The sequence below is a fragment of the Loxodonta africana genome, chromosome 18 (assembly GCF_030014295.1).
Source record: "Loxodonta africana isolate mLoxAfr1 chromosome 18, mLoxAfr1.hap2, whole genome shotgun sequence".
Lineage (NCBI taxonomy): Eukaryota > Metazoa > Chordata > Mammalia > Proboscidea > Elephantidae > Loxodonta > Loxodonta africana.
Window position 1 is genome coordinate 53,139,011 of NC_087359.1, and position 27,824 is coordinate 53,166,834.

At 47.6% G+C, this 27,824-nt stretch overlaps 1 protein-coding gene across 2 annotated transcripts in view; it reads right to left on the reverse strand.

Annotated features, from left to right (window-relative positions):
• Positions 1-10,715: 10,715 nt before the first annotated feature.
• Positions 10,716-27,824, reverse strand: part of UNC45B (unc-45 myosin chaperone B) — a 33,390-nt gene continuing 16,281 nt past the window's right edge. The window contains exons 9-19 of one of the 2 annotated variants that reach the window (XM_003414549.3): positions 26,443-26,743; positions 25,294-25,388; positions 24,966-25,107; positions 23,627-23,767; positions 21,657-21,784; positions 21,071-21,137; positions 20,151-20,264; positions 19,480-19,595; positions 17,905-18,022; positions 14,203-14,358; positions 10,716-11,217 (exon numbers count right to left, since the gene is read on the reverse strand). In XM_003414549.3, coding sequence (XP_003414597.1) covers positions 10,957-11,217; positions 14,203-14,358; positions 17,905-18,022; positions 19,480-19,595; positions 20,151-20,264; positions 21,071-21,137; positions 21,657-21,784; positions 23,627-23,767; positions 24,966-25,107; positions 25,294-25,388; positions 26,443-26,743 — 1,639 coding nt within the window. In that variant the 3' untranslated portion in view covers positions 10,716-10,956. The remainder of the gene's footprint in view (positions 11,218-14,202; positions 14,359-17,904; positions 18,023-19,479; positions 19,596-20,150; positions 20,265-21,070; positions 21,138-21,656; positions 21,785-23,626; positions 23,768-24,965; positions 25,108-25,293; positions 25,389-26,442; positions 26,744-27,824) is intronic. The other variant, XM_010594237.3, reaches the window with a different exon arrangement.

A 27,824-nucleotide genomic window follows, 5' to 3' on the forward strand; every position in this document is an offset into this window, starting at 1 on the left:
GGGCTTCAACCTAAGGGGCGGCAGTATCCCATTTAGTTGTTTCCCCTCAAGTTCTTCACGGTCCTGGCCGTGGGGGATTTTACCAGGTTTGCACCGCCTTCGCCACAGCCCTGTCGGGATCAGGCGCAGACCCGGGGAGGGACAGCAGCTGAGGCTGTGGAGCCTCAGGGCGGAGACGTGCGGGGGCTCCTTACCCTCCAGCGTTGCTCAGCAGCAGCGTGTCCCCTCCCCGCACAGGGGTCCTGGCCTCCCAAGTGCAGAGCCGAGACCTTGACTCTGCAGGTCGGGTCATTATAACAGGGAGCTCGACGACACCTCAGGGGCCGGGGCTTCTCGCAGAAGGCACGGACCCGCGACCCAGGGAACCAACAGTATCGTCTACACCCATCGATAAACTAACGCCAGCAAGGACAATGGCGGTGATTACACCCACAGATGCTTGTTTGTTGGGGGGAGGGGCGTTGGGAGAGGGGTGATCTGCTATATGGCTTCTGAGTTTTGCAGCTCTTATCCCCCCACCCGGGACCCCTGGGCGGCGCAAACGGTTAAGTGCTTGACTACTAGCGAAAGGTTGCTGTTTCGAACCCACCCAGAGGCCCCTCGGAAGAAAGGCCTGAAAATCTGCTTTTGAAAGGCCATAACTTTGAAAACCTTATGAAGCAGCTCTATTCTGCACACACATGGGGTCGCCGTGAGTCGGAGTCCAAGGCAACTAACAACAAATCCCCCCGCCCATTCTTTCTCCACCTGGGAGGGAGACCCGGGTGCAACCCCACGTCCCCAGCCCCTCCCGCCCGGCTACCGCAGGCGCGCCCCTGGGGTCTCTGGTCCCCATGCCTCCAGCCCCTCGATTCCTGCTGGATTTGCCCCCTCAGCGGAAGGGGGGCAGGTGGGGGCACTGGGCTGAGCGGGAAGCAGAAAATCAGGCCTCGGCCTTGGCCAACGCCCCACCTCCTTCATCTTCAATAATTCGAGGAGTTTGGCTTCGCCGCCTCTCTTCTATCGGTGCTTTAATTTGTAAAGGGGTGATGGCTGCTGCTAATGCAGGGCCCCCTTATTTATCGGCCGGACGCTGGGTGCCGCCACTTGGATGAAGCCGGGCAGGCTCTGGCGACGGCGTTTTGGTGACAGGTAGGATACACTGTGCAGACCGTCATCATGCTCCGGTCTAGTTTTAAGGTCGTTTGTCTTGCTTCGATTATCAAACGTCTTTTGTGCGCCAGACTCTTTCCGGACGTTCCAGGGTGGCCGGTGCCAAGGAACTGAAAAACCGGAGCCAAGGGACCCGCCGCAGCACAGGGAGCTAGAGGGGACGAGGAGCGGGCTGTGCCAGGGCTGGCTGGAACCTGCACCCCTGGGGGTGTAATTGGCACCTTAGGGACCTCTGAAGCATTCAGTCCGGTCCCGACTCCAACCGCTCCTCTCCCGAGCCTATCCTCCAGCTCTCTTAAAATTCTGGTGAACAGATGTTTCTCCATCATCAGATAAAAACAAATCTGGAGTTAGAGACAGGTTTGTTCAGAAAGAAAGATTACTGCAACAGAGGAACGCTACTATCTCGGAAAGGGGCAGGCTCTCAGAATCAAACAGAAAAAGGTGTTTCTCTTATAGGGTAAAGAGAAGCAAGCAATTAGGATAAGATTGACAGACTTTAAGGGGCGGTTGGACAAGCAAGGAGAAATGACCCGTGGGGTCTGACAGGGAAATTGTCTCACTGTGTTCAGCCCATTCTCAGAATAAACTGACAAAAGGGGCAAAACCAGTTGTGTCAACCCTGACTCAGGGCGACCCCATGTGTGCCAGAGTATAACTGTGCTCCATCGGGTTTTCAATGGCTGATTTTTCTAAATTAGATCTCCAGGCCTTTCTTCTGAGGTATCTTGGTGTGGACTTGGTGTGGACTGTGAACTCTTCCATTAGCAGCCGAGCACATTAATCTGGAAACTCTGTATTTTGTTTAAAAAAAAAAAAAGAAAGAAAGCAAACATGTTGCTGTCCAGTTGATTCTGACTCACAGCAACCCTATAAGCCAGCATAGCACTGCCCCATAGGGTTTTCAAGGAGCACCTGGTGGATTTGAACTGCTGACCCTTTGCTTAGCAGCCGAACTCTTTTTTTTTTTTTTTAATTGTACTTTAGATGAAGGTTTACAGAATGCAGCCAAACTGTTAACCACTATGCCACCAGGGTTTCCGTATTTTATATAAGTCCATATATATGTAAAATTTTAAAGATTTGGTGTACTCCAAACTCAAAAATTTGCATATGAGTGTGTGTGAGAGAGCTGGAAAGTCAGGCTATGAGAACACATGATTAGTAAACACGCACCGTCAATGGTGAAATTTTTTTTAATTTAGGAAAAATCATAGACTTAGCGCCCAAAGACTTTTAGTATTGTGATGTATTCCATCTGGTCTTTTTTTCATTTTTTTTTTTTTCCAGATCAGTAACTAAATAATAGTGGATCTTTTTCTCTAACTTAAGATATCACAGCAAAGATATCTCAGCTCCCTTTTTGCATATTACCCACAAGTAAGAATAAGAAAGTCCTATAACCCAGAAAAATGGAAAGCTACACTAACCCCTATAACCAAAAATAAAATAAAAATAAAAACAAACCTGGTGCAGTCAAGTTGATTCTGACTCGTAGCTACCCTATAGAGCAGAGCAGAACTGTCCCATAGGGTTTCCAAGGAGCAGCTGGTGGATTCAGACTGCTGAACTTTTGGATAGCAGCCAAATGCTTATCCATGTAGCCATCAACCCCCACGGCAGTTCTAAAACCCTGTGCCATATGCAACTGTACTGTGAATCAGGGAGATCCTGGTGCCCCAGGCCCTGATCCCACACTATACTGCAAACAGCCAGATCCCGGAATCAAGGATTCAACCCTGGGGAGAAGCAAAGAACCCCCTGGAATACCTGTGAAGGGAGAGCCCAGGATGAGAGCTGAGGAGTGGGCCTAGAGAGTCCCCAGTCAGGATACAAGGGCAGAGGACTCAAGGAAAATACCAACTAGGAACACGGAATTGATGGTATACTTAATGTGCTCGATAAACCAAGACAAACAAAAAAATTTCTTCGTAAGAGGGAGAGAGTTTGAAGATAAATTAGCATGATAAAACTAAACAAGCAAAAAAAAAAGATGGTCATAAATCTTAAGCAGGAAATTATACAAGAAATGCAATGCCATCATAGTATATCACCTAGCATTACTGTGAATAAAGTCATAATAAGGTAAACACTGAATATTGTTTTAACCCAAAATGATGTATAGCCATATTGGCAGGATGTGGGGGGTTGGGGATGGGGAGGGAGTATAACTGAGCTAAATCTTCCAGAAGTAAATAGATAATACCTAAAACTGAAAAATCAAAAATAACAGTATTTAGAAATAGAGAAGCAAACACCAAAAGAAGCGTGTCAAAGTGGTACCCTCCCGGGAGCACAAGGTGGGTAGGAGAAGAAGATCGGTGGGTTTATTCTAAGCTTTGTAGAACGACTTAACTTTCAATGCTATGTCCATGTACAGCTTTGATTTTGGGAAGTTATAGAAAATTGTATTTTAACATAATTATCTGGAAGGCGGTGGGAGATGTGTATACCTCCTATTGTGGACCTGCTTTCCCCCATATAAACTGGGTCTCTGATAGAATCTGGGTTTCATAGGCTCATAGTCCTGGCTCTCCTGTGGCTATAAAATGCCACACCCTCTACAGCCCTCGTGACAAAGATCCCATCCTGATCCATTCCTTGCATATTCTAAGTTTTAAGTCTCTCAAACCAAAACCAAACCTGTTGCCATCGAGTCGATTCCGACTCATAGCCAGTCTATGGACAGAGTAGAACTGCCCCATAGAGTTTCCAAAGAGCACCTGGTGGATTCAAACTGCCTACCTCTTGGTTAGCAGCCATAGCTCTCAACCACTACGCCACCAAGGTTTCCTTAAAACTTTCGGGTCTGCCATTTGTCCTCTCCAAGATAACCAATGGAACTGCAGTGCTTGGCCCTAAAAATTACAGGCCTGGGTGGGGGGTAAAAAAATGCCAACAAGATCAGCAGTAATGTTCTCCCTCCTCTTACCCCTGAAGAAAAAAAGTTACAACTTAGCTTTATAAAGCTGTCTTTCCAAATGCTATTTCTAGCAAGGAGGCATTGTATAAAACCCCTGAACTATGTTGAAGAAGTACAATTAAAAACTAAATCTCCTACCAACCCAGAAAAGCTCTCCACCAAAGTAGATGAGAGTTTCATTGTTGAGTTAGCATTAAATCCACTAAAGAGATTGCAAAAACAGAAAGAAATTTAACCCTTTATAGAGCCAAGCAGATGGAACTCATTTCGTAAATGTTCTCAAGATAAACAGTAAGTGGTCCTCAGGTTAAAGAACTTGACAACACCATTTGTCACACATAGTTTTCCTAAATTCTCCTGGTAATTTCTGATGCTACCTGTGTTTGCTAGTTACCTTTAGCCAAAGGAAAAAGAAAAACATCATATCTTTATGATAAGAGGGTAGTTTTGCAACTTGGAGTAGGCACCTGCCTTAGGCTCCTAATCTCCCACAGAAACTGGGAAAAATTGCTATCTTCCTTGATTACATTTCAAAGAGATGGCTCCCAGGTCCTTGAGAAAAACATTCCTGGGTTGTAAAACAGGCAAACAGCTTACGTAGCTTTAAAAATATTTACATCTCACAGAGACAGAGAAGAAATGTACAATTTCAACTTTTCTAAAGAAAAGGCACTAAGAAAAAGGAGGGAAGCAGTCTCTTTCAGTTTTTGCACCAGGGAAAATTTTTTTCTTTTTCAATTTGTATTTACACTTACAACTTCAGAGACGGCTGCTGTGTCTTGTGAAAGTAATCATTAACTGCTAAAAAAAATCTGGTATTCTGATGGGTTGCCTAAGTAATGTGCTGCTCTGATAATACTTAAATTGACACCTTTTTTCTGGAAGGGATATACACTTGTGAATTTGCTTTGTCAAGCCAGAAGAGAGTCATGAGCTCTTCTCCCACGTGCTCAAAGATAATAAAACCTACCTTATTATTGGGAGCAGATTGCCAGGTTTTGTCTCCTGCAGAGTGACTGGAGGGCTAGAACCACCAACCTTTCTGAATTCAGGGTGCTGGATCCAGGGGAAGTCCTTCTCTGTCGGCTGTGGGAGAAGGTCCTTATCATCAATCTGTTATAGGGCAGGGCTTCCCAGCTTGGGACTAAGCCCTGCTTAGGTTCTTACCTTCTTCTGACCAAGAATGATCAGGAGAGGCTCAGAGGTTCCACAGCAACAAAGCTTTATTAGGAAAAGGCTCACCAGGGAGAGATGGAGAGGGGTTTTCATCCACGCTAGCCTCCAGTGTCTCTCTGAACGAAGGGTTTCTTTTTTATAAAAAGGCATTATCTTTATTCATTAGATGGGTGGAGATTTTCAGGAGAAGGGGAGGGATTATGAAAATCAAATGCACTCACAGTTGGAATTCAAGGTGGATTTCCTCCCAGAGATTGCTGGAACTAAGATGGAGTCTGTCACAAAGGCTGCTGGGATGTCGAACAGGACTTATCCTGGGATGTTGCGCATACATGATGTCTCTGGACCCTGGTTCGAGTCCCAGCAAGGGATTTTTGTTCATGATTATCTCATGTGGAGGGTCATTCATAGGTTACCTTGATTTTTACTGCACATGCTCTTCACCTGGTGGGGGACTTGAAAAACAACTCAGGAGGGTTATCAGTAATTTATAGCTGGTCAAGCACGTGGGGATAGGAAATATGGCCCCTTAACTTGTCTAAGCACCTAGTTTGTTAATCACAAGTAGTCCTTGAGTGCCAGCAGTAAAAGTTATATGATGGTCTGCACTTAGGTTTAGAGTCCAAGAATAAAATTATAGCTGGTCAAGCACACAGGGCCATGGAATGTAGCCCCTTATCTTGTCTGAGCACTAGTTTGTTAATCATAAGTAGTTCTCGGGTGTTAGCAGTAAAAGTTATATGGTGGTCTGCACTTAGGTTCAGATTCCAAGAATATGGAGTCAAAGGCCTTTTAATTATAGCCAGCCTGATCTCTTGTCTGTCTCAAACTTTCCCCTAGATCTAGGAGCTTCTCAGCACAGAAATCCCTGATATAAAGGACCGCTCTGTGCTCTGCCACCTGCTCTTCTTTCTTGGTGGTAAAAGGTTCTTCTCCTTTCTTGCTCAATCCTTTCTTTTGTATCTCGAAAGAGACTGATTCAAGATACAACCTATTCCCATAGATTGTGTCCTGCCTCATTAACATAACTGCCTCCAATCCTGCCTCCTTATAAAATAACTTATAGAGGTCAGGATTTACAACACATAGGACAATCACACCAGATCACAAAATGGAGGACAACCACACAATCCTGGCCATCATGGCCTAAACCAAGTTGACATGTATTTTTCTGGGACACACTTCAATCCATGACACTACGCTTCTGCTCAATTTCTCCAGAGTTTCTGTTTCATTTAAACTAAGATTTCTTACCCAGCAATCGCTGCCCTGCTTGAGGGCGGACCTTCTTTACTGGCCAAGCAGGCCAAACTCTCACTCCCCAGCCCAATGCCGTCCAGTCGATTCCGACTCATAGTGACCCTATAGGACAGAGTAGAACTGCCCCACAGAGCTTCCAAGGAGCGCCTGGCGGATTTGAACTGCCGACCCTTTGGTTAGCAGCCGCAGCACTTAACCACCTCACCACCAGGGTTGCCAACTCTGACTCCATCCCTAAGAAATCGCTCTGTCGACAAAAAGTTCCCCTGGTCCGGGCTGACACGTGCTCATTACTGCCATCTAGTGGTGGCACAGCTCTGCCAAGCAGCAGTTTCTCCTTCATTCTTTCCCAGTCTCTATTACTTTTTTTTTAATGTTAAGATTTTATTTACAAAGCGTCTTTATTGCACAGAAAATAAAAATGTTGTTACAACCTCGGTCTAACTGGTAGCCACAGAGGGTTATGACTCACAGACCATAACACTTCAAATTCTGTAGAGGTGAGTCCCCAAGCTTGGTGGTGGAATTCTAAGAGGGACCGAATAGAGGAAGGCAGAATGTCACAGGAATTATTCTTTGGCTGTTTATGGAGGGTACGTGTCCTGGGGTGTGTATAGCAGCTACCTTAAAAAAAAAAAAATAAGCTACCCAATCCACAAACGCAGTCCAACTTATTCTGAACAGAGTTCTAGCACTTTCCTCATCTGCAGCCCAGCTTCCAGCACCTCCTGCCCCAGGCCCTGTCTGAGGATCCTTTCAGCTCCCACATCCACCACCAATAGATGGGAGAGGAAATTTCCTTTCATCAGGCCTTGGCCTCTGGGGACAGGTTCCTACAGGAGTGGTTGACCTCCCTGATGGAATATTGGTGCTCTGTGGGCTAGTTGGAGTCCTGCTGACCCCGCCCAATAGTGTTCTACAAAGACTTCCAAGACATGGGTCACAGTAACCCTTTGTAAATAATCTCAAGAACATATTTGTACCCCCAGATAAAACCAAACCCATTGCCGTGGAGTCGACCCTGAAGGACAGGGTAGAATTGCCTCATAGTTTCCAGGGAGCACCTGCTGACCTTTTGGTTAGCAGATGTAGCTCCTAACCACTGCACCACCAGGGTATTTGTACCCCAGGCTGAAAAACTCACCCATTTCACTGATTCCAGAACCATGTTTCATAACGCGGCTGTTGCCTCTGAAGTCTTTCATGTTTATAAACTGGAGGAAATCCATTACCTTGGTATTTAATTGTTTGGGGGTTTGGACCCAAAGAGGGGAAAAGTTCACAGACCTCAGCACACAGAAAAAGGGGGTGATGGTGTGTCCTCTCCCGTGGCACTTGGTATTTTACTGTATCGGGAGCGATTTCCTCTTCTCTCTCTCCCTTATGGTTATAAAATCCTACCGGAGAGACTTAATTTCTCAGAACATCTGTAGCGCAGCGGGCGCACCTGTGGCTCCTGCCCCGAACCTCTGAGTGGTCCCAGAACCCAGAGGAGGAGGGACTTTCAAGAACTTTGAAGAGGGCCACCTGACTGGGGATCCCCTGGACCTGTCCGTCTAAGGATGACTTTGCCAGTCCCTCCAAGCTGCCTCAAAACCCAGAAACCAAACCCAGTGCCGTCGAGTCGATTCTGACTCATAGTGACCCTATAGGACAGAGTAGAACTGCCCCAAAGAGTTTCCAAGGAGCGCCTGGCGGATTTGAACTGCCGACCCTTTGGTTAGCAACCGTAGCACTTAACCACTACACCACCAGGGTTTGCCAGGTTGCCTCAGCCTTCCTCAATCACTCCAAACCCGTAACTCCTTCCTTCGGTGTCCGTCAAGGCTTCCCTGAGCTCCGGTCGCGAAGTCTGGCCTCTCTCAGTCTTTCTGGGGAAGTCACTGCGGAGTCTGGCGCTTAAGAAGCAGCGACGCCAGCAGCAAAGCAGCGCGCCAGGCAGCCCCAGGCCTGGGGGCTGCGCTCGCTGCAGCCGGTCCTCGTCCTCGCAGCAGTGATCTGGAGCGGACTAGACGCGGGACGGTGGGGAGACGCCTCACTTGAGGAACTGAGCAGAGGGGGAGCAGGAGAGAACCTCCCTACCGCGCCTCGCCACCGCGGACCTCTCGCTCAAGGCACCAGAGCGCAGCAACCTTCCGCGCGGAGGCCGAGGCCGGGGCCTTGGAGACACCAGGGTCCGCGCCTCGTGCCAGGCTTGGGTGATGGCACCGAGCAACAAACCCCATCTACACGACCTGGGATCCATGTCGGGAAGAAGCACAGCCCGTGGCTGTCGCTGGTGCTTAGGCCTGTCGGGTTCTGGGCGCTCTCTGCCCACAAAGGGTCGCAAAGAGCTTCCCCACGTCTGCCTCGCCACCCCACTGCGTTGCCAGACGCTCAGTCCCTGCTTGAATGGCCCAGCTCCGCCCTCTCTCCCCGGGGAAGAGGGTGAGTGTAGGCGGTAAGGGAGAAAAAAAAAAAAGGTGAGGGAGAGGAGGCGGGAAATCTAATCGACCCCTCTCTCACTGTTTCTCACATACACACAGGTAAGAACATTATTCCCCTCCCTCTTCTTGCTGTGCCGAAGGCTTCTTAGCCCCTGGATCCAGGGCTCTGGGATTCGGCTACGGATAGTGGCGAGCGATGTTGTTGGGATTCAGAGAAAACAAAATCGAGCACATAAATATTTTCTAGTCGCTCGAGATGTGCGAGTCTCCGTGCTGGAGGCCCTGCCGCGACCCCAGGAAATGGTAAGGAGGTGAAGAGCCGTCAGCGGTGCGAACCCAAACCAGCACTTCCTCGGGGAGTAAGTAGGGCCTTGGAGGCTCCTAGGGCTGCCCTCGGGCCTCTCCTCCTTCCTCAGCCCCATTGGAGCCCCACTGAACAGATGTTCCTCCATTTTTTATTGCTGCCAGCTCTCCTGACCAGGACCCTTAAGTCTCCTAGACACACTGAGGCACAGATGGCTCTATTTCTTAGGAGAGTTTGCAAGTTTGAACTGCACTTCCTCCCCAGTCACCTACCCTCCACCACCGTGGAAGTATAGACCCCCTCCCAAGGGACACCCATTCTGATATTACATTGTAACCCTACCATATGGAACAGGGAACATTAAAAAGGGTTGACTGAAGGTGCCATGGATTGAATTATGTTTCCCCCACAAAATGTGTGTATCAGTTTGGCTGGGCCATGATTCCCAGTATTGTGTGGTTGTCTTCCATTTTGTGATTGTAATTTTATGTTAAAGAGGATTAAGGTGAGATTATAACACCCTTACTAAGGTCACATCCCTGACCCATGTGAAGGAGTTTCCCTGGGGTGTGGCCTGCACCACTTTTATCTTACAAGAGATAAAAGGAAAGGGAAGCAAGCAGAGAGTTGGGGAACTCATACCACCAAGAAAGAAGTGCTGGGAGCAGAGTGGGGTCCCTGCAAAAAAGCTTCTAGTGGGGGGCAGGGGGAGATTGATGAGAAGGCCAACAGAGAGAGAAAGCCTTCCCCTGGAGCTGATGCCCTGAATTTGGACTTTTAGCCTACTGTACTGTGAGGAAATAAATTTCTCTTTGTTAAAGCCATCCACTTGTGGTATTTCTGTTATAGCTGCACTAGATGACTAAGACAGAATTGGACTGATTATTATTAACTATTCATACACTAAGAGCCAGGTGCTTTACATTCATTATTTTATATAATCCTCACAACTCTAAGAGATACACATTATTCACTTTTTAAAAAATGAAACAGCATGTTTACAGAAAAGTGCACAGATCTTAGACTTGATGAAAGTGAGCACAACCAGACCCAAAATCGGAAGCCATCTTCTTGCCTCTTCCCGTTACTCTCCACTCCCTCCTGCCCACAAGTAACCATCATCTATTACCATGATAGCTAGTTCTGCCTGTTTTTGAACCAATGTAAATGAAATCATACACTCTATAGACTATTAGGTCCAGCTTCTTTCACTGAATTTTTAAGGGATGGGGATGAGCACGGGGTCTGGGACAGGGCACTGCAGCGGAAACACGCAGTTCTGAGCAGCTGTATTCAAATGGTTTGGAGAGAAGTTATGAAAACCAGCACAGATCAGCATCCAAATACAACAGCATTAGCTTTATGTTCACACACCCGTCGGTTCCAATCTTAACACGCGATTCATTTTCAAAAATATAAAATAACTATTATCCTGGAGTTCAGTGCGGGTACAGAAATAATCATCCAACTTTTCTTCCAATCACAAATGAAAATTATCCTAGGAATTTCTGGAATATAACAGATGAGAAAGAGGCAAGGAGCAAGAGAGCCAGTGAAACATCCAAACTTTCCCAGGGCAAAGGACAAGAGTCACAGCTCAGGGAACAATCAGGCCTTTCCTTTACATGGATCCCTAGCTGAACTGATACTGTGGGAGAAGCCAGCTCAGGCCTCTGCACAGTACAGGACCAGCCCCAGGCCCCCGAGGGCCCTGTCTATGACACTGGTTTAATAAAGCCATAATCCATGAACTTGATGAGACATTCCCGGGCCGTCTGAATCACAGCCTCCTTCTTCTCGTCTGGCTCCATTTTGCCCACTATAGTCAGAATCTCCAGCAGCTCACTCTCCACCAGCTTCTTGGCCAGTTCAGCATCGGCCGACAGCAGGTTGTAGGCGATGACCAGGCCCCGGTGCTGGACTGACAGCCGGTCATGCAGGCAAAGCCGCTGTAGGATCTCCAACCACTGGGATGTCTAGAAGGGGAGAGGTAGTGAAAAGAAGATTGGAGGAATCGGTAGGGAGACAGAGGGAGGAGACTGGGACCAAGAAAGACAGCAGGCATTGGCCAGATTCTGGGCTCTCAAAGGACAAGCACATGTGTGATTATCTGAGTCTGGTACTCAGCACATACCTACTTGAGCCCCTCGGGACTACCTGGGTGATGTCCTTCTCCCTACCAGAGCCAGGGCAGGAATCGGAGAATTAGAAGGCACTGAAATAATCCCAGCCCTTTCATTTGCCAAGTGGAGGGACTGAGGTCCAGGGAGGGGAAGCAACTTAGCTATGGTCACACACGTGGTAAACAATAGAGAAGAAGTATCCACCCATCCACTGATTGTGCCCTGAGACCGGCAGGAACAGGCCCACTGCATGCCTGAGTGGAATGGGAATGGAGGGTCTTCAGAAAGGAGCATTCTCACCCTGGGCACGTGGAGAATGCCAACTTCTCTCAGCCCAGGTGCCCTTTGAGATGTGGGCTCCACACATGCCCTAGGCATGTGCTCCTCCAGCCTTGACTTCAACTGGAATCACTACTGGAGTCTGGCATGTACTCTCTCCCCCACCTCTCACTGTACAGATGGGCAAGCAGTCCTACTACTGGGCGTGGAGGGGCAGGGCTCTAGACATTCTGATCATCCCAAAGGCAGAGATAGAGCTGGGACTAGAGCCAGGAGGCGTGACTCATATCACTCAATAGATACATAGAATAGTATGGTATGGGAGAGAAGGTATGAAAGCCAGCACAGATCAGTGTCTAAATACAACAGTATTATCCTTTATATTCACACACCAGTTGGCTCCAACTTTACCACGCAGAGTAGAATAGTTATCAGCATGGGTTGTGGAGTCAGAGAGACCAGTGTTTAAGTCCCAGCTCAGCCATTTACCAACTGCATGGCATCAGCTAAGTTATTTCCCAGCCTCAGGAGCCTCATCTGTCATCTGTTACGCCTACCTCATAACACTGTGATGATGTGATGAGACGATGGATTAAAAGAGTTTAGCATTGGGCCTGGCAAAAAGTAAGAGCTAAACACGTGGAAGTGCACAGGGATAATAATTTAAGACACTAATCCAAGGATTTTCCCCTTTGTGCTTCCTTGTACCTCTTACCCTCACCCTCCATTGTCATCATGGATAGTAGATATCTATACGCAGTACTCTCAAAAGAGAACACAGACATAGGGAAGGGGGAAAAAGGTTTAACTCTCGCCTCTGAGCGGCTATGCAAACTTCTGTAAACTCTTCACTGAGTCGCCTACCATAAAGAAAGGAAATGAAAGTTCAACTGGCTGTGGCAGGATACTAGAAAGTTTCAATGCTTATAAGTAACTGCTAATGGTTCCAGTGCCCATCTTCCCTGGGATGAATCCTTGAGGGCTGGAGGGAAGGAGTGATATAAATCCCAATAGGGTAGGATCCCAGAGTAGGAGAAGCTGAGCCCAGTTTCCCTGGGAGTATCCAGTAATGTGAGGCTGCAGAGATGTCCAGCATCCAACATGGCCCCAGAGACTACAAAAGTAATGGCTGAGGGAGGCTCCTAGACTGATGGACCCATGGGAAGCCTTGCAGAGACCCCAGGATCCTAGTGTGGGAACAGGAATGGAGTCATGATTTCTAAGTCTGTCAGAAAGAAAAAAGATGTGGCCAGGAGTGGGCCAGCAATCATGAAGGATTCCAATCCCTCTCCAAATAGCTGGTTGTGGACTGTTTGCATCTCAGTTTCCTTATCTGTAAAATGGGATAATATAACAATACCCAACCAATGAAGGTGATGGGAAGATTAAATGACTTGATATATGTCAACATTTAGAACAATGCCTGGCACACGGTAAGTGCAAGGAGTCCCAGTGTCTTCTGTGGACCCGCTGGCTGGAGTTGGGTGACCAGAGTTACTTCAGCGGATGCTGCTTTGAGGCCAGTGTTTTTCAAAGGGTGGTCTCTAGGCCAGAAGCACCTCGCCCTCAATCTACTGAATCAGAATATCTGGGGAAGCTGTGTTTTGAATTCTCCAGGAGATTCTTACACACCATTAAAATTTGAGAACCAAGCTGGATGAGTGACATCTAGCAGGGAGACACCCCTCCCCTGGGCTAGGACAACATAAGCCCCCGTGGAACTTAGAGAACACAAACACACTTACAAACAAAGAGAACCTTAAACTGACTATCTCAAAGAGCCTGTCTTTAAACCAGACCTGTGTAAATTTGGGTTGGCAAATTTACATTTTTCACTATCAGTTGAGATTGGGGGGAGGGGGGGACTTAGAGAACACACACACACACTTACATACAAAAAAAAAAAAAAAAACAAACCTTAAATTGACTGTCTCAAAGAGCCTGTCTTTAAACCAGACCTGAGTAAATTTGGGTTGACAAATTTACATTTTTCACTATCAGTTGAGATTGGGGGGGGGCGGGGGGATCCAGGAACTAAATTATGTTCAGTTTGATGAAATAAGGAAAATTTCATTTTGTACCCCCATGCAACAGCTGTGTAAATACCACTCCCATGACACCTGCTGAGATGGCCAAAGTCCTACCACAGGCCCTGGTCATCATGTCTACTTAGGAAAATCTGTGCCTTCTTTGCCAAACCACATGTTCCCTATGGTATTCCCAACCACTTCCACACTTCTCTTGCGGGGCTTAGGAGCTCTACAGCAGTAGGTAATGTTGTTGTCATTATTGTCATTATTTTTTAAGTAATGAGTAATAAGTACCACCAAAGGCAGGGGCTGAAACCACAGTGGGAGGGAACTGAGTTCATGCACTTGGGAAGACCAAATAGTGAATGTAAGGGGTCTAAGAATATAGATTCCTCTCTCTTTAGGTTGTAGGAAGAGATACCTCCTGGAAGGGCCTCCCTTCAGAGGATGACACAGGTCGGTAAAGACTGAGGATACGGAGGTCCCCATAGCCTATCCAGCCCCTCCCTGCCCCAGGGCCTGCTCTCACCACTTGGGTCATCTTGAAGCAGAGTTTCTTATGTGCTGCTGTCAGCATGGCCAGGGCTCCAGCGGCTGCATTCTGGACCTTGTCGTCATCCTCCCCACAGAGCAGCACCACCAGCTTCAGCCGGTCGTTCCCATCTGCCAGGAACCTCTCCTGTACCTATGGGAGGAGAGGGCAGATGAGAGCAGAGGAAGCAGTTATATGGCTCAGAAAACTGCTTCGCAGATGTCCAGCCTGAAAACAGAAAGATGTATCTAAAGCCCCGCTCCTTAACCCAGGATCCCTCAGAGCTCTCCTTTGGGCAGCTCTCATGCCACCTCTCCCAGGAAGTCTTCTCTGATTAGCTAGATGGATGGGGCTAGAAACTCCTCCATCTAAAAGGTAAAGAGAATAAGGGACTCCTTGTATGGTGTGTTCTACCACCTCTGTTTGGGTTCAGCTATCCACAGTGGGGGAGAGAGGCAGGCACAGACCACTGAAGGGTAGGTAATGCCTAAAGAACTGTGTTTGACTTTCCTTTGGGGAAGCCTGAAATGGTTTCTCTCCACAACAGATAGGCCTTCAGGCTCTGCTATAAGAGGCCTTTGCAGTCACTGAAGGCACAGGGACTCGGAGGGGACAGGGACAATTAGGTAGTTTGCTTGGTGATTAGAGAACTGCTGCACATTCTCCACCAGGGAGAGGGATGCAGCTTCCCAAGGGCCTGAAAGCCAGGAGAAGAGCCTCCCAGGACCCAGGGCCCTTACATGTTGCAGACAGGCATTAACCTGCACAATATCTCACCCACACCACCACTCTACAGTGAAATCTGGTTAGTCAGGTTTAACCAACCAACTAGTTGTCGTGGAATCAATTCTGACTCATGGTGACCCCGTGTGTTTCACAGCAGAACTGCACACCATAGGGTTTTCATGGTTATGACCTTTTTGCAAGTAGATCACCAAACTTTTCATCTGAGGTGCCTCTGGGTAGGTTTGAACTGCCAACCTTTCAGTTAGTAGCCCAGTGCTTAACCATTTGCACCACTCAGGGACTCCTTGGTCAAGTTTAAAGGTGTTTTATCGGGTCAGGTTGCCTAGAAGTGGAGCCCCAAAAGGGGACAAAGGTCACAGATGCCCAGAGTTTGACCCTCCACCTACATCTCCCTTCTATGAGGCTGGAGCAGCGGTCATCAGAGGCGAGAGTGTGGCATGGTAGAGGTGGTTCACACGCTCCCCTTCCATTAGCACAGTTGTTACTGGGAAGCAGCTGCCCACCAGGGACCACATTTCCCCGCCTCTTGCACCTGGATGTGGCTGTGAACTAGTTCTCAACAACAGAACAACAGCAGAAGTGATATGTGTCATATCATTGGCCATGATGGTTGAGTATTGCAGGTGACTCCCCCATGGTCTATCTCCCCATTCATCATCTGAATGGAGACCACCCCTAAAGTGGCAGAGAGGGAGACAACTCTTTCATTGTTTTTGTTGAGAATACACACAGGAAAATACATACCAATTCAACCTTTTCCACGTGTACAATTCAGTGACACTGATGACATTCTTCAAGTTGTGCAACCATCCTCGTCTTCCATTTCCGAGTTGTTCCTCCCCCATTGACATAAACTCACTGCTCTCTAAGGTTCCTATCTAATCTTTCTAATTGCTGTTGATCCCATACAGATAGTTCTTAAAAGAGCACAATGCTCATGGCAAACATTTCTTACTAGTTAAGCTAGACTATTGTTTGGTTTTAAGAAGACTTCAGGGGATATTCTTGGTATAAGGTTTAAAGATTATTTCAAGGCAATAGTTTCAGGGGTTCATCCAGCCTCCATGGCTCCAAAAAGTCTGGAATCCATGAGAATCTGAAATCCTGCTCTTGCATTTTGGGGAAGACAATTGCTGATGATACAGGAATCCTGGATCTCTGAGTAATTGCTTGAAGTGAGCCACCCAGTCCAAATTGGACTATGACGTGAGTAAGAAACGAACTTTCTCCTGTTTGGATCCCTGCACGGGCTGATTTTGTTTATTACAGCAGCTTGTTCTTCCCCAGGGAAACCTGCCCACCCCTACTCCCCTCTCTCTGTCCCCTTCTCCTTGGGCACTCTCCCTTATTCCCATATGGCTGTCAGGCCCCCAGCCCAGCCTAGGCAAGCTCCCTGGGGGATCCTGGCAGCTTCATTTCCTCTGACTTTGCCAGACTTTTGTGGATTGAGTTTTCCTCCTACAATATGGGAATATCCAAGGCTGGAGTTAAGTACTTTGGGAAAACAAACTGGGTTTTCCACCAGGCCTTACATGAGGACCCAGGAGGGCCACATGGCCTGGCCCTCACATTCATGAAGAGCCTTAAATTTAGATCCTGTTGTTATCTCTGATGAGATTGTACCTGCAGGCACAGAGACACTCCAACAGGATGGGGGGAAGAAGACATTCATCATCGGTTATAGTTCGTCCCATCACAGGCCTATGGCATGTTCTGAATTCATTTTACTTTTATAAATTCTATAATTATCTGTGAAAAGCACAACTATGTTGCATAGCAATTACTGGGGAAACAGTGATAGTTCATTAAATGTTAATATTTAAAATATTCTAAAACTGTTCATAACTGCATTTTTTTATTTTTTCATGTGACCCTAATACTTCCCAGCATGTTTTCTCCTTTTCAAAATGGGCAACTGAGAGCTTGACTTAATGCCATGATGAACCTATAAATTCTTCTCTTTGGTCTGCCTGCCTCCTCCTTCACACACCCCTGTTAATGACTTTGTTTTGACCTAATGCTAATAACTTTGTTCTTTGTTTGAGCTTTACAAATAACTTTGTCTTGTCCTGTCTGACCACCTGTGACTTTCAAACCCCCCACATGGAGAGTAGAGCCCAGGTGTCTGATATGTATATCTTTAGCCTGATAATGGGGACTACAAAGACACTTCTAACCCTTGATCCTACATAAACTCTAATGTAAAATTGCTCTTTGCGACTCCATAGAGACAGCCGGTGTTGCTGCCGGTCGGAGGTGATGTACACATCTCCTGAATGAGCTTTCTTACTCTGACTCGGAGTACGTTTCATTGGCTCAACTGCTCCAGAACACGGACCCTAATCAGGTAACACTCATTTTTTAAACATACGTGGAGCTTCAATAAGTGCAAGTGCCCTGCCCTCTATTGACCTCCAAGAGGCTCTGGCCTCACATCCTGCTTTGCTAGGAGGTTATTTAGGCCTAAGTAACACAGAACTCCCTGGGTGGTGCAAACGGTTAACATGTTTGGCTGCTAACCGAAAGGTTGGAAGTTGGAGTCCAACCAGAGGCACCTCAGAAGAAAAGCCTGGTGATCTATTTCTGAAAAAGCGGCCATTGAAAATCCTATGCAGCACAGTTCTACTCTGACACACACGGATCGCCATGAGTTGGATTTGACTCTACAGCAACCGGTTTTAAGTGGAGAAATGGCACCTTCCACCTCATTTAGCCCAATGCTTTGGGTTCAAAGCCCCAGCTAAGGATGATATTACTCTGTATGCTTTCCCTTGTCTCCTTTGTACAGGAAGAAGATTTGTAATCACAAAAAGATTCAGAGATTCTTGGGTTCTCTGCCCAAAATGCTACCTTAGTACCATCATAATAGCCCCTGATGTCACCCAAACCCTGGCCTGTGGTTTGACTCTCCAAGCCTTGGTCCCACCCCTCACCCTACGCCCCCACTCTTACCTCCTTGTTGGCCACCATGTTGCACATGCACTCAGTGGCTGCCTGCCGCAGCTGGTCATGGTTCTCGAACATGTAGTTCTCGATGTCTGGCAAGGCCCTCTCCTTAATGATCTTCTGCCTGGGGTGAGCAGGGGTGGAGGAAGAGAAGCCACTGAAGCCTCTGCAGTGAGCATGTGTCATTTTTACCCCCAAGGCTCATTCCCCCTCCCCTTCCTAGTGGTGTCACTCCCACATCCTCAGCCAGCTTGGTTTGAAAGGTGTTGACGTGTCCTCCAGCTCCAGGATGGGTACCCATGGGCATAAATTAAATGATATATCATAGTGTCCTGGCCACAGCAATGGGTTCTGAGATAAACACGTCACCCAACTGGACATTTTTTTGTATTGTTATTGCGGAAAAGAAAGTTTCTCTTCCTCTCTCTTTCCTGCTGGACATGAAGCCAGGAGGATGAAGGAGAGGTCTGAAGCCATCCTTGTGACCATGAGAGGGAGAAAAAGTCCGTCTGAGAATTAAGACAACACAGAAAGGAGAGGGGAGTAGAGAGAACTAGGGCCTGGGGCAGCTCTGTAAGCCCTGCATCAAGCCACACCTGGATCCGGATTACTTTTTATTTTCACAAGCAGTCAATTCCCTTTGTGTGTAAGCTTGTTGGGGTTGAGTTTTTGTTGCTGTTGTGATTGGTTTGTTTTTATTTATATTTGTTGAGTGTAAGAGTAAATGAACAAAGAATGAAATGAATAAGTAAATTTTAAAAATAGTAAACAAGCATAGGCAGTCTAGAAAACTCGTGGGTCTTAGAACCAGACAGACAGACAGACAGAAGCATATGTGGATTCTACCACTTACTAGCTGTGGGAATATGGACAAATGATGGAACTTCTCAAAGCTAGCTAGCTCACCCACCTGAGAAACATTTTAAATAAGAACGTATTTTGCTCATCAAGGAGTCCCTAGGTGGTGTAAACAGTTAAGTGCTCAGCCTCTAAGTGACAGGTTGGTGACTAGAATCTACCCAAAGGCACCTTGGAAGAAAGACTTGGTGATCTACTTCTGAAAGGACACAGCTGTTGAAAACCCCATAGAGCACAGTGCTACTCTGACACACATGCGGTTGCCATGAGTTGGAATTGACTTGACAAACAGCAACTAGTTTTATTGTTTTTGGGTTTTTAAAATTTTTTTTCTGCTCATCAAAGCTGGTTCCCTGGCCTCTGCTAGTTGTCCTCCTGGGGTTGAGTTTTCAGTCACTTGCAACCAAAAGAATCCCAACCCAATATACTCCACCACACCCCTGTTTCCAAGAAGGAACAGGCTTGATTCCCACCTACCCACCTGGGTATTTTTTTTACTACTTAAAAAAGAAAAAGTCTCTTTACAGCCTCCCTCGGCTTCATACACTTCCTCCAAGGTCTTTCCAAGTGTTAACTCGCATCCCTCTCACTGGGTTCCTCCTACCCACTGCCTCTGATCCTGTCCTCAGGGGAGAGCAGCTGTAGTACAAGATGCAAGTGAAATTTCAACCACTTTATGGGCCAGCCTTCCCCCTGCTGCTCCCCACACCCTGCCCTACTCACCGGAGTTTGTCGCTCCGTGCAGACAGGTTGGTGAGGCTGAGGAGAGCCTCGTAGTTCTGCAGCCCGTCCCTTTCTGTGTCCAGGAGACGCACGAGGGGCCGCACCACCTCATACACCTACGGGGGTGAGGGGGTGAAGATGTGGGTCAGGCGGAGACCATGTTACTCCTCCCCGGTCCCTTACATTTGTAAGTGCCAGGCTTTCACATTTCCAAAGCACTTTTCCACACATTGTCTGCTTTAATCTTCACAATAATCTGAAACCAAAACCCACTGCCATTGAGTTGCTTCTGATCCATAGCAACCCCATAGGACAGGGTAGAACTCCCCATAAGGTTTCCAAGGCCGTAAATCTTTATGAGAGCAGACTGCTACATCTTTCTCAGCAGAGTGGCTGGTGGGTTCGAAACTGCCGACCTATTGGTTAGCTGCCAAATGCTTAACCACTGCTCCACCAGAGCTCCTAATGATCCGAAAGTCAGAATTATTTTCCTCACTTTGTCCAGAATCCAAGTGCCTGGACCTTGGAACCAGACAGATGGGCATGTATGTCCCCTCTGTGACAGCAGAATGCCCCCTTCCCAGGCTGGGGGTATGGCAACAAGGGCAAGGCCCCTAGGAGCACAGGAGACTTCTCTTATTCCCCCCATCCCACCAACCACAGACACCCACCCGCTCCCCCGGGAAGGCGATGTCTGGGTTAGAGACGGCAGCGATCTTTGCTAGGGCGTGGGCTGCCTTCACCTTGCCCACATCGGTGCCCTCCAAGGCCAGGGGAATCAGGGCCTGAAAGAAAGGGCACAGTCAGTGCTTGGTCACAGAGACCCAGCCTCTCTCCATCCTTCTTCTCCAGCTGCCATCTGTCATATGTCTGTCCCATCAGAGGGGCAGGAGGACTCTAAAGATGTAATCGGCTCTTGAACAATCATAGAAAACAATTAAAAAATGTAAGCAACTCATTCACAATTAAAAATGTAATCAACTCATTCCCCTGGTGCCCAGCACACATCAAAGTCTTCACCCCTGCCTCTCCCCACCCATTCTTAAGTCCATTCTGCTTTTGGAAAAATCAGCTGATATTTTACTTTCTGCCTAAACCAAACCTAATAGTAACAGCAGCTTTTGTTGAGCACCTACTTTGAGTCAAGACTTTAAGTGTATTTTCTCTAATCTTTGTGACATCCTGTAAAGTGCACGTCTAAGTTGTCCCATTTTACAGATGAGGAAGCTGTGGCTCCAAGAGGCTAAGTGATTTACCCACAAGTAAAAAAGGACAGAGCAAGGACTCAGCTCCAAGTCTTCTACTTCAAATTCCAAGGTCTCTATATTTGTACCATGCTTCCCTCCAATAGCAAGGAGCATAAATATGATTCCAAAGTAAATCCCATGACACCTCATAATATCGGGCAGAAATTGGTTTGGGGTTATGTGTAGGTAGCACAGATAACTGAGTGACTGTGTTCCAGGAGGTCGGGTTGGGCAGGGGGTACATTATTCTTGGGCCAGGCAATGAGTGTACACACACACACACACACACACACACACACACACGCATCTTCCAGGTTGGCAATGATGTCATACCCCCCAATTACCTTGCCACCACCTTGAGCCACAATGGTGCCTCTGTCCTTTGGGTTGTCACACAGTGCCAGAAACACCCTGTAGGGCCAGGGATAAAGCAGAACATTTAATGCACCAGCACACCCTTCCCACAGTATCAGCAGACCTGCAAGTCAGAGCCAGCAAAACCCTACAACCAATAGGGCCACGTCTGGCTGGGTGGGTGTCACTGCTTGTGCTCCAGCCAACTCTCTGCATTCTCCTATCATGGCGCCCACTACACTGTATTGAAACCGTGACCTTGGCTGCCTCCCCCACCAGGCTGTAAACTTCCTTTGCAAAGGCTAGCTTTAATCTCTGGAATAGTAGATCCAGCACAGGGTGTGGGAACAAGGTAACTAGCCAGGATGGACAGCGACCTCTTTTTTCCTAACAGAAATTTCCCTCTGTGATAACCTGCCTCACCTAGTTACTTTTCAACGCAGACCCCCTTCAGTTTCTTCTCTAGGCCCCCATGTGTCCTAATCCCTTCATTTAATCCTTCGCCTTCTGTCTCCCCACCCAGCCTCCTGGCCTTCACTCCCTGCCCAGCCCCACTCTGGCCGACTGCAGCCGCACCTGGCCAGCAACTCCTTGGTCTGGTTGGTGAGGATAGCACTGTCTGCTTTCACCATGCAGGTCAGTGCAGAGATGATGCCCGCCTTCAGAAGCCGCTTCACCCGCATGTCTATAAAGTCCTTCTTGTCCTGGGGGGATGAAAGGTGACAGTGGGGAGAGGGCCAGGGCACCAGAACAATTTGTATTAAAACTTAAAGGTGGTCTGTTTCTGACTTCTTGTGGTAGACTGAATGATGATCTAACAGTGCCCAGGTCCTAATCCCCAGAACCAGTGAATAGGTTACCTTACGTGATGAAAGGGACTTTGTCGTAGGGTTTTGATTAAGTTAAAGATCCTTAGAAAGGGAGGTAGGTTATCCTGGAATATCCAGGTGGACCCAATGTAATACAAGGGTCCCTGTAAGAGGAAGGCAGGCGGATCAGAGTTAGTGGTAGGAGATGTGATGATGGAAGCAAAACGTTGGAGTGATTTGATGAAGGGTCACAGCCAACGAATGCAGACAGCTTCTAGAAGCTGAAAAAAGCAAGGAAAGGATCCTTCCTTTAGAGCCTCCAGGAAGAACCAGCCCTGCCGACACCTTGACTTTAGCCCAGTGAGACTGATTTTAGACTTCTGACCTCTAGAACTGTAAGGGAATACATGTGAGCTGTTTTAGGCCACCATGTTTGCAGTAATTTGTTACAGCCACAACGAGAATGTAATACATTTCTAATTCCCTCTGTCTGAGCTTGCCAAGGGGCATACAGCACATTGTACTATATGAATACAGAGCCTGAGGGCTGATAGGGTAAGGAAATGAATTTCCCAAAGGCTCTTTAATTTACAGAGGAGCAAAACAAAACAATGATCATCTAAAACGCTAGACGACCCATGTATTATTTTTCTTGCAAAAGACTGGCTTTCTATTACAGGGAGTGGGGTGTAGGTGGGAGTGAGAGGATAAGGCGCAGATGGAGCAGATAACAATGGATTGTGTTTTGCTGGAAACCCAGAGTCAACCCCCGGGTTGAATAGTCCCTACAGCTAATCCTTGGAATGGCTGGGACGAGGGAGACAGCCAGGGGCAATCTCTAGAAGCCACATCTGAACTTCACAATAGCAGAACATGCTATACACCCCTCACCTGGATGCAATACTATGCAATATTTTAAAATGATTCACAGAGTGACAAAACAGTGTGGAAAACACATCAAATATTTTCCCCAAATTGGGCACAAAATGATAATACATTCTGGTTATAACTATGAATAAAAAAAGATGCACAAGGCAGAAGAAAATCTCTGGTAGGTACTATATCAAAATGCCATCAGTGGTCATACGGAAATAAGGTAATTGTCAATGGCTATTTTCTCTATTATTCACTTTTTGGTTTGTTTTGCAACTGGGTCATATTGTATCATTTTTAAAAAACAAAATGATTTACTGTCTGGAAATGGGACATGTGTACTCATATTCCACACAGGGAGGAAATCACAGGGAGGACCCCAAGGGGATTTGTGACATCTGTGTTAATGCTGACCCTTGTCCCTCTTCCCGTCATTATCGCTGCTTAGCATCCCTGTCCCCAACCCAGATGCCCCAGGAGGAAAAAAAATCGAATTTTTGTAAATGTTAAAAACATGAAATAAAACTATCCAAAATTCATAAAATAAACAACATAAATTGAAAAATGCTCATCATGGCTCTATTTGTTTCTTCAAAGTACAAATTAATTGCCTTTCCAGGAGCCAAAAAAAAAAAAAAAAACCCCACCAAACCCCCTGCTGTGGAGTCGATTCCGACTCATAGAAAATGAAACAAAGAAAAAACCTGAGCGCCACCTGGTGGGAAAATTTATCATTGTCCTCTTGTTCCAAATCATCCCAAACACACAAGGCACAGCACCCAGGCATCATTATTTTTCCCCTCCACCTCTTTTGGCAGTCTGGTGACACCGACTACTCCCCACACTGAATGGACCCCATCCCACCTTGGGGTGCTCCTCAGGTACGTGTTGCTTGGAGAACTTGGCTAGCTGCACGAGCTCAGGGATGACCTCCTTGACATCATAGCTGTTGGTGCAGTTCACCAAGGTGGTGGCCACCGAGTACAGGATGGTCTTGTCGCTGGTCTAGAGGCATGGCGGGGGTGAGGGGCAGGAAAGAATCTTTAGAGCAAACCTCTGCTTCCAAGATGGCTCAGTCACATGGCTTGGTAAGTTGATTTAGGAACTGTGTGGCTGGTGTAGCTACATCTTGGAGGGTGAAAAAAAAAAAACAGCACAGAAGGAGAGGAACCTGGTCCTGCTCAAAAAAGGCAGGTAGAAATTTACTCTAAACTCTCAAGAGAGAAGCCCTGGTGGTGCAGTGGTTAAGCACTCAGCTGCTAACTGAAAGGAAGGCAGTTCAAACCCACAAGCTGCTCTTTGGGAGAAAGATACGCAGTCTGCTTCCGTGAAGATTTACAGCCTTGGAAATCCTATGGGGCAGTTCTACTTTGTCCTATAGGGTCACTATGAGTAGGAGTCAACTCAATGGCAATAGGTTTGTTTTGGGGTTTACTCTTAAGATCCCATATTCCCTGAAAGTATGATTAGGAGTCTCTGTTCCTTGCTTAAGGTCCCTGGGTGGCATGAAAAATTTGTGCTTGACTACTAACCTAAAGGTTGGCGGTTCAAACCCACCCAGCAGCATCAAAGAAGAAAGGCCTGGCAATTGCTTCTGTAAAGATTACAGCTAAGAAAATCCTATGGAGCAGTTCTACCCTGTAACACATGGAATCACTACGAGTCCGGATCGACTTGATGGCGATGGGTTGGGTTGGGTTGGGTTGGGGGGGAGCGGGTAGTTCCTTATTTTGTGCCTTCTTCAAAGTCCAACATGCTTTTCCTGTCCAACCAGGACGCAGGTGGGGGTGGGAGCTGGGCATTCTCTGGTTCAGCCCTGGTGGAAACTTTCTCCCACACCTCCTCCTTTTACTGGTAGAAAGAGCCAGAGAGTTGGCCCAGGAAAGGCAGGAGAGTCTGAGAAGGGGAGGAGCCCAGGAAAGAATGGGCACTCCCTCTCTGTCCCTCATACTTCACTTCCTAATGCCCCCAGGAAAAAATACTGTCCTGCTATTCATCCGCCCGCTGCCTGGAAGCCATAAACAGTTGTGAATCCATTTTACAGTCAGGTAAAATGAGGTCCAGAAAGGAGAAATGACCAACTCAGGTTTATCCAGCGAGTATGGGGCAGAGTCAGGACGAGGCTCAGCAGAAGGTCCTGTGGGTCTGGATCTAGGGGGAAGAGTAGGCCTTCCCTGAGGTCAGGGGTTGGGGCCAGACTTGCCTTGGCCAGCTCGAACATGGCCTGCAGGGCAGGGATGTCCTGGACAAAGTCGTCCTTTACGTCAGCATCCAGCGTGAGGTAGGCCAGGCCCTCCACCGCCCAGCGCCGGGTCTGGGTGTCTATGGAAGCATTGCACAGCCACCTGGAAAGGGGAGGGAGAGGTGCTGGAAGGGTGCCAGCACTCGGGTCCAGAGAGTAAAGCGACTTCAGGGCAGTGGACAGCTGGTGAGGAGCCTTTCATGATCTGCAGTCCATTAGAGCTCCCCGGTGACGCCCGCAAGGAAGCGAAGGAGGAGATGCCACACCTGAGGACACACAAGCCCCTTACTTGCGACACTGTTTGGCCAGCTTCTCTGTCGACCCTTCAGCAAATTGCCTGAGACCATAGTCTGTCCCGCCTGCAGAGCCGAGTTTACAGAGTCCCTGCAGAGGTGTGAAGACAGAGGATATTTGTAGGATCAGACACCAGGCTTAGGGAAAAGGCCTTGTTCATATGGGTCCGTGTGGCTGGAACACCTTGCCCTTTTTTCTTTGCCTGGCTAAGCCTCTACATTTGATACAAAACCCAGCTCAGGCAGCACCTCTTCAGAGACCTCCTACCTAATCTCTCCAGATAATTAGGGCTGACACCCACAGAGCTGGAGGTCTTTGCCCTGCCCTCTTCCCCCATTATCCTGACTCCATGGATGTTTTGTTTGTGCCATTTTTAAAAGCCAGCACAAGATAAAGTCAACCACATCCCAAACTGTGCAAAAACTGGCAGAGAAATCAGGTCCTGTGGATAACAAATTTAGACATGTAAAATGTTAACCAAGAAAAACTAGACTCATGTTAGGAAAAAAATTTCTTCCTTGAGAGAAAACTCACCAGGGCAGAAGTTAAAATTAGTTTTAAAAAATTCATGTGAACAAAAAAATGAATCAATGACTCAAATCTTTAATGTTTACAAGAAAAAGGAAAGATCAATAGAATAATTTCAGGAAAATTAAAACGGAAGCAGCCTTAACTGTGCTATAACCCAACCCACTGCCATCGAGTTGATTCCGACTCATAGTGACCCTATAGGACAGATAGAACTGTCCCATAGGGTTTCCAAGGAGCACCTGGTAGATTTGAACTGCCGACCTTTTGGTTGGCATCCATAGCTCTTAACCACTATGCTACCAGGGTTTCCTGTACAGAAACTGAAGAAATAAACTGACTTTTTGAAATTTGCTCTGAAAATTCTTTCTGGACAAAAGCTCATCTGTGCTGGTGTCGTTCACAAGCACAGAGGCGGATATATTCAGGTTAAACTGCAGGATCCACCGTTCCGAACTGATGTTCTCACAGCCCCCAGCATACCGTCCATGGTAGACCTTATCACCCTGTTCTCAGGGGCCTGTGGATGGGCCTATGTGTCTCATTCATTCCGGTGCTCCTGGTGCCTGGCACAGTGCCTGGCACTGGGGAAGAGGGAGATAGTGAGCCCACTCACCACCAGTGTGCGGATCTTGATTTTCTCATTTTTGGTGGTCTTGTAGATCTCCTTGAGCAGTGACACACCATTGGTGATGATGAAACTGGCACGGGTGAGCTTGGTGGAGGCGTGGATAAGGGCCTCCACAGCCACCAGCTGGTCCTGCTCACGCTCTGAGCCACACAGTGCCACCATCATCTCCATTACGCCTTTCAGCCCCAGCAGCTGATTGCCCAGGTCGAGGGGGCCCTGCAGGATCCCCGACACTGTCTGGATGGCACTCACATTCTTGTCCATGTCCTGCGGGTCAAACGTGCCCCTGAAAAAGAGAGCAAGGGTGGTCAAGAGAACTAGCCCAGTGGAGTGGAAAGGGTGTAGGATTTGGAGGCAGACAGATTTGGATTTGTATCTGGGCTGCACCACTCATGTCCTGTGTGAATTCGGGCAATTCACTGAACCTCTTTGAGCCTCAGCTTCATGATCTGTAAACTGAGGCTAGTACTACTATGTCTTAGTATTGTCCAAAACCAAGCCAAAGCCAGTGCTGTCAAGTTGATTCCGACTCATAGCGACCCTATAGAACAGAGTAGAACTGCCCCATAGAGTTTCTGAGGAGCGCCTGGCGGATCTGAACTGCTGACCCTTTGGTTAGAAGCCATAGCACTTAACCACTACGCCACCAGGGTTTCCTCTTAGTATTGTAAAAAAAAAAAAAAAGTATTGTAGTGAGGATTAAATGACATAAAAGATGTGTCATAGGCTGGGTCCCCAGGAAGCACACTTTGAGATGGAGATTCACATGCAGGAAGTTTATTAGGGAAAGCTCTCGGGATCGACTCCTGTTAGGGGAAGGATAAGAAGCAGACCTGGGGAGAGGTAGGCATTGGGCTGCACACAGTTCTGGAGCTGGGACACTGTTTTGAGCTGTTCCTGGTTGGGGCAAGGGACAAGTTATTGGATGCCAGCTGCCCCAGGAAAAGTAGGGTGGCTCTTCTCAGCTGAAGCCAAGTCCAGAAGAGAGGTGACAGCTGAGAGCTATTAGCTGACAGCTTTCCCAGCGGATGGGGGCATAGACCCTTCAATCCTGAAAGGGGGCTGGCAGGCAGCACAGCAGCCCCCACGACATGCCTAGGTGGTGCCTGGCAGCTGTATCGCTTGCAACGTGGCTGGCTCATGACGTGGCTGGGGATAGCCACCCCCGTCTGGGTTTAGTTCCCTCCCCTGCCGACTCAGAGTGTGGGAAATGGCAGCACTAGTGTTGGTGTCACTCAGTGCGGTAACTCATGGTGTCACCCCCATGCTAATTACCACAATATTGTTGCTAAAACACCATAAAATCTGACAAAATCAGCGAGTATACAAACACCAGCAGCAAGGAGCACAACAGTGCGTGCTTGTAG